At 50.0% G+C, this 6,730-nt stretch overlaps 1 protein-coding gene across 4 annotated transcripts; it reads right to left on the bottom strand.

Moving 5' to 3' along the window:
• Positions 1–1,954: 1,954 nt before the first annotated feature.
• lrrc73 (leucine rich repeat containing 73) lies at positions 1,955–6,448 on the bottom strand. 4 transcript variants are annotated; one of them, XM_021314149.2, is made up of 7 exons: positions 6,201–6,448; positions 5,560–5,880; positions 5,329–5,489; positions 3,970–4,092; positions 3,796–3,896; positions 3,489–3,714; positions 1,955–2,255 (listed from the first exon to the last, which is right to left on the bottom strand). In XM_021314149.2, the coding sequence occupies exons 2-7, from the start codon at positions 5,829–5,831 to the stop codon at positions 2,185–2,187; spliced, it is 954 nt and encodes a 317-aa protein (XP_021169824.1). In that variant the 5' UTR covers positions 5,832–5,880; positions 6,201–6,448; the 3' UTR covers positions 1,955–2,184. The 4 variants fall into 4 exon arrangements, with proteins under 4 accessions (XP_021169824.1, XP_021169822.1, XP_035982454.1 ...); XM_021314147.2 differs by having other exon boundaries at positions 6,177–6,448; XM_036126561.1 differs by having other exon boundaries at positions 6,119–6,448.
• Positions 6,449–6,730: the final 282 nt, after the last annotated feature.

A 6,730-nucleotide genomic window follows, 5' to 3' on the forward strand; every position in this document is an offset into this window, starting at 1 on the left:
TAAAGAGGGTCAGTACAGTCAAAAGGGTCAGGAAGGTAAAGAGGGTCAGTACAGTCAAAAGGGTCAGGAAGGTAAAGAGGGTCAGTACAGTCAAAAGGGTCAGGAAGATAAAGAGGGTCAGTACAGTTAAAAGGGTCAGGAAGGTAAAGAGGGTCAGTACAGTCAAAAGGGTCAGGAAGGTAAAGAGGGTCAGTGCAGTCAAAAGGGTCAGGAAGGTAAAGAGGGTCAGTGCAGTCAAAAGGGTCAGGAAGATAAAGAGGGTCAGGAAGGTAAAGAGGGTCAGGACGGTCAAGAGGGTCAGGAAGGTAAAGAGGGTCAGTACAGTCAAAAGGGTCAGGAGGGTCGAGGTTCTGCAGACTCTGCTGCTAGCAACAGCAGGTCCAGCTAGTTTTCATTGTTTACATGTCACATGATGGAGAGCTGCCAGCTAGCGGGCTACATGTTAGAATCACGCGTTACCATGTGGGTGAAGTGCCTTGCCCAAGGACACACCGATTAAGATGGTCGGAGCGGGGAACCGAACCAGCATCCCCAGTTCCTGCGCCACTGCTGCATAGACTTTAGTGTTTAAGAGTTTTTACAGAGTCTGACTACAAGCAACAGCCTGAATTATTCACCCACTGCAGGATCAGTAGATAATCCATTCACACATTCTCTGACTATCAGGAAATTATGACTATTTGAGCCAGACGTGCGCTGGCCTTTCACAAGCCACGGAAAACTGCCTAAAGTCAAGACGGTCTAAAAGTGCATGTATAGATGGATTTATGCATAGACATTATTTACAATACTTTATTCATGGTGGATTATGGTAGGAATAAACAAGGATGCAGTTACTGGTAGGAGTAAAGTCCTGATGAACGGCCCAGCGCCCTGCTCCTGACGCCGGGGCCAAGGCGGCGGTCTGCCCGTGAAGTTAAAGGCCGCTCTGCAGCGCCGCCGCTCTGACAACCAGCGTGGCTTTAGGCTGGTTCTGTTGGCCGGATCGGATCAGAACCCTCAGCGCCTGCAGCTGGTCGCTCAGACATGGGTGTCCTGATCTCCGGCAGGTTTGGACCATCGCTAATGAATAAAACTTTGATTTCACGTCTTATGGCTAGACCTAAAGCTGGTGAGTCGGCTCCTTTACAGAACTTTTACCACATGATCCCTGTGAATGTTGCGCAGAGGAGGAGGTTATAAATGTAAACCACTGTCTTTGTCAGGATTTCCTGGCTGCTTTGATCAGATTATATCCAGGCAGCTGTTTGGAGCACATAAACAAGCTTCTGTCACATCTGGGCTGTAACTCTGTCTCTGGGTCAGTGATGCGTCCATCAGGCACCTGCAGATGTGCAAAATGCTGCAGCGCCGCTTTCAACTGGAACAGGAAGGTCTGAGCACTTTACCCTCATTCTGAGCTCTGGTCAGAATGAGGGTAAAGGACCCATTTTAAAGTCACATTTGTTTATAAATCTCTTACTGGTCTGAATCTGATGCTCTTTACAGGACGGGTCAGACTACCTGCTGGGGAGGCTGAGGTCTCCTGGCCTGGTTGGTGGTTGATGGTTCTGATCCCATCATGCATCTCCCAGATGTTGGTGTTTATTTGCTCACGCTGTAACTAGTTTTCTCACATCGTTGTGTAAATCATTTGCTGTATTTCCTGTTTAATGTTTCATTTTTATCTGAATTTGCCGTATTATTAATATAGTTTATTTTGACCTCTGATAAATTCATTCTCTGTCACGTTAGAACTAAGTTTAGCTGGTTTTCACTGATCTAGTGTGTAACTCTGTGTGTTTGTGCCACTGTCACGCCCAATTCCCCGTCGTGGGACAATAATCCTCCATATTTCATGGTGCAGGGATCACCTGGTTGGAGCAGGAGGCACGGCTGCAGGTGAGCTCGCTCAGGTGGTCATGCAGGAATCGCTGTCCCACAGGTGTGAGGAAAAGGACCAATCAGAGCCATCTTTACTTACAAAGCTGTAAACTGTTTTATTGTGACATCATCGCAGCAGAACAAATCAACACACCTGAATGTACATTCCTCAGAAACAGCACACCTGTCTGCAAGCCCCTCCCCTTTCCCAGGTGCCCCCTCAGACCAGGCAGAGTTTGTGAAAGTGGGTGTAGACAAACAAGCATCCGATCCAGGAAGTGAGAACATTCTGACAGGAAGTGAGTGTGTTTGTGGGAGGGGTCACATCTCAGTCTCAGCCAATAAGCTCTCACCTAGACCTGACGTCAGCATGACCATCGGCGGCCCGGCGTCTGTGGGGTCAGAGAACATGGAGACTTTAGAACCTCGTTGGTCCAGACCCGCCATCGCTGATCCGTTCAGACCTGCTCCCTGCAGCCGGGTCAACGGCCACAGCCGGCAGGGAGCAACGCCTCAAACCCGGAAAACGGTAGACCAGAGGGAGAACCGGGGGGAGAACCAGGGGGAGAACCGGGGGGAGAACCGGAGGGAGAACCGGAGGGAGAACCGGGGGGAGAACCGGAGAAACCCGTTCAGACTGCTGCCGCGGTGCCGATCGGCTGATTACACCTGAACCCGGTCAGGCCCGGTTACACCCAAACCCTGAACATCCCAGATTTCACATGTGTTTAACCCGCTAAAGGAATCAAAGGATTCCTCCTTTTCTGAAACTCCACAGTTTCTGTGATACAGAAAACAGAGAGAATGGTTCCGCAGTCACTGGAACCACCAGAACCACCAGAACATTTCAGCTAAACCTCATAAACATGTTAACACTCGCTGTAATCTGGAACCACTCACTAACGGTTCAGTTAGCCTGGCGCTAACCGATGCTAACTCTTCCTGTCATTCATATTTAGAATAAACGCCATATTTAACGGTTCTGATGCGTTAAGAACTTTAACTGGTCCTCAAAACAGCATTTTTAGAAAGAAAGGACAGCTAATGCAGTAGCAATGCTAATGCTAACTAGCCTAGCCTACCTTAGCCAAATAGCTTCTTCCTTGTATTTAAATTTAAAACAGATTAATATCAAAAGAATCACTTTTAACATGTCAATAGTTCACTCAATAAAGATGTTTCTTTGCCTAAATCTAACTGAATAAAAGGGGGAACTTTTTCCTGTAATTTTACTGGTTCCTGATATTTCACTGAAGGAAGATCAGCGAGAACCAGAGTCCGGATCAAGTGAGACCTGAGCAGAACCACAGAGGAACCACAGAAGATGAAGGAATGTGCATAAATACAGCTAGAATATATTATTCTGCCAGAACCGGAGCAGATTAACACCAGTTTCACACGTAACACAGAACACAAAGCTCCTACTGATATAGAGGACATGTAAACACCACACGGAGGACAACACCAGACCTGTACCGGGTCCAAATGTTCTACAGCCAACAGAACCACATGTCTACACTGGAAGAAGTCTGTGTCACTAAGTCTGGTTTCAGGCTGCTCCTAGGAGCCCTGGGCCTGGGTGGATGAGCTCAGCAGGTGACGGAGGCTCAGAGCTCAGCCCTTACTGCTGTGGGGGAGCCAGGTGAGGGGCTGGTGCTTCTCCCTGATTGGCTGCAGCGCGCTGCTGGGGGTGCGGCCCGGCAGGCCAGGTGGGGCGTCCCTGCTGTCCTCGTCCTCTCCTTCAGCCAGCAGGTCGCTGATCTGCTGCTGCAGCTCAGGGCTGATGTCGTTTTCAGCCAGAACCAGAACCCGCAGGCTGGTCGGGTAGTTCTCCACCATGTCCAGGAACACCTGCACACACACACACCTGCTTTCAGTACCTGTGCCGACGGTGGAGACACGCGGCACGGAGGAGCGCGCTGACTGCGGCACCTGGGCGGATTGGTTGGTCAGTCCAGTTCCCTCCAGGTCCAGGACCTCCAGGGTTCTGCTAGATGCCACAGCGACCGCCAGCATGGCTGCAATCTGATCTCCTGCGGACAGAACCGGAGCCATCAGAACCAGAATGGTACCGGGTGCCGCGCTCATGTTCTGATTCTGGTTTACCCAGAGGGTTGTAGTCCAGGTTCAGCACCCGCAGCTGCGAGCTGTGGGCCACGGCGATGGCGAAACGGGCCCAGCCTTTGGAGCCGATGCGGGGGTTAGCGCTCAGAGTCAGCTCCCTGAGACCTGCACAGCGGCAGGAAGAGAGACGGCTGCCTGGTTATTACAGGTTAATTACAGGTTATTACAGGTTAATTACAGGTTAATTACAGGTTATTACAGGTTAATACATGTTAATTACAGGTTAATTACACGTTAATTACACGTTAATTACAGGTTACCAGGCTAGTAACTGGTTAGCAACATGTGAACAACAGCTAATTTCAGCACCATTACAGGTGAGTCACGAGTAACAGGTTAAGAAAGTGTAAATGTAAAAATGTGAACAGAAGGTGATTCATCCATAATTAAGAGGTACAAAGCAGGTAATTAGCAGGTGAACGAAGACAGGTGACCAACAGGTGACTAACAGGTAAAATGGGTGGAAAACAGGTGAGTGCTGGATCACAAAGCAGATATTACAGGTGAATTACAGACAGGTGAACATATAACAGGTGAATTACAGACAGGTGAATTACAGATAGGTGAATATATAACAGGTGAATTACAGACAGGTGAACATATAACAGGTGAATTACAGATAGGTGAACATATAACAGGTGAATTACAGACAGGTGAACATATAACAGGTGAATTACAGATAGGTGAATATATAACAGGTGAATTACAGATAGGTGAATATATAACAGGTAACTTACAGACAGGTGAATTACAGATAGGTGAACAAATAACAGGTGAATTACAGATAGGTGAATTACAGATAGGTGAACATATAACAGGTGATTTACAGATAGGTTAACATATAACAGGTGAATTACAGACAGGTGAATTACAGACAGGTGAATATATAACAGGTAACTTACAGACAGGTAAATTACAGACAGGTGAACATATAACAGGTGATTTACAGACAGGTGAATTACAGACAGGTGAACATATAACAGGTGAATTACAGACAGGTGAATTACAGACAGGTGAACATATAACAGGTGAATTACAGACAGGTGAACATATAACAGGTGAATTACAGACAGGTGAATTACAGACAGGGGAACATATAACAGGTGAATTACAGACAGGTGAATTACAGACAGGTGAACATATAACAGGTGAATTACAGATGTATGAACAGGGTGACAGGAACTAAAACCTTCCTCTGATGTCATCCGTAATTAATCCTCTTAATGAGGCAGAAGCTGCGCAGGTGACCTGGATTATGACACCTGGACTGCAGGCTGATCCTGACACGGGCAGGTGTGTGGTGCTGCGTTCACTGACCACAGGAATCTGAGCCTTTCCTACCTGACTTGGCGCCGTCAGGCGGCAGCATCCCGCAGATGAGCGCCAGCGCCTCCTCGCCCAGCATGCAGTCTCCCAGGTCCAGGCACACCAGGGCCGGGTGAGTGGACAGCGCCGGGTTGAGGGCCGCCAGGCCGGCGTCCAGCAGCGGGCTGCCGTGGAGGCTGCGGGGGGCGGGGACAGGTGTCAGCGAGCAGCCAGGTGAGCCGGCCAATCAGGAAGGCGGCTACTCACAAGAGGGTCTGCAGGGAGCGGTTGGTCGCCAGGGCGTCGGCCAGGTGGCGCGTCCGGCTGAGGCTGGAGACCACGCCCAGGTTGAGGTTGAGCTGCGCCAGCGAGCGGGACGCGGCCACGCTGCGGCACACGCGGCCGAAGTCTCGGTCGGAGAGCTGGCAGCCGCGGACGGAGAGCAGGCGGACGCCGTCCTCCTTCAGGCTCTCGCAGATGTCCTGGACCTCGGTGGCGGACAGCAGCTCCCCGGTGATCTGGATGGAGGCCGGCAGCATCTGGACTCCACGGCACCGCTGGCTGGACTGGGTCAGCGGCTCCGAACCTCTGAGGAGTCAGAACCAGCAGAACATCACACAGAGCCACCAGGAGCATCAAGGCTGCTGGTTCCGACCCAGTTCTGCTCTCAGAAAGCGACAGCTGCTAAAGCTGCAGGACATCAATAATCATTCCGGATCAATAAGGTGTTTAACTGCGCCTGACCTCAGCGACCAATCAGGGAGCTCTGCCTACAGAGCAGAGCCAATCAGAGATCAGCATGAACTGATGAACTGGAACAATGTACCTGACCGATCAGCTGATCGATCACTCTGATTGGCTCTCCGCTGCGCGAATCAATTAACCTGAGACGTGATCGATCAGCTCACGCGCAGAGAGGGGAGACTGGCACGCGCTGATGTCATCATTCGACGGTACCGCCGCAGGCCACGCGCAGATCCAGGTCCAACAAGACGGCGAGCATCGGAACCGACGGTGTTGGGTTAGTGAGCGTGTACCGGGCCACGGTAAGGAGGAGGCAGCGGGGTCTGCAGCCGGCCAGCAGGTCCGTGTGTCGGTCAGAGGTGTCCGTGAGTCCCGGTGTGTTTCTGCAGGTGAGCTGCGTTACTACGAGACAGAGAGGAGAGAAACGAGGAGGGCTCACTCTGAGCACAAAACACGGACTCACCGCGAGCCGAGGGTCACAGTCTGCTGAAGAAACAGCAACAATAAAACCATAAAACACGAGCCATAAGTGTGATAATTACACAATCATCATATAATGCTCTAATATTCTATATTAATAATATTAGTATCCTAATAAGTGGTTCAATACATATACCCCCCCCCCCACACACACACACACACACACGCACACACAATATTGAGCATATATATATATATATATATATATATATAT

The sequence above is a fragment of the Fundulus heteroclitus genome, chromosome 22 (assembly GCF_011125445.2).
Source record: "Fundulus heteroclitus isolate FHET01 chromosome 22, MU-UCD_Fhet_4.1, whole genome shotgun sequence".
NCBI lineage: Eukaryota > Metazoa > Chordata > Actinopteri > Cyprinodontiformes > Fundulidae > Fundulus > Fundulus heteroclitus.

Excerpts from the sequence above, each read along its gene's own strand:
- lrrc73 (XM_021314149.2), bottom strand. The coding sequence starts at position 5,831 with ATGCTGCCGGCCTCCATCCAGATCACCGGGGAGCTGCTGTCCGCCACC. Across the intron at positions 3,715-3,795 it reads TGACCAACCAATCCGCCCAG|GTGTTCCTGGACATGGTGGA; the intron begins GTGCCGCAGTCA and ends GTGTGTGTGCAG. Across the intron at positions 2,256-3,488 it reads CACCTGGCTCCCCCACAGCA|ACGCCGGGCCGCCGATGGTC; the intron begins GTAAGGGCTGAG and ends CTGACCCCACAG.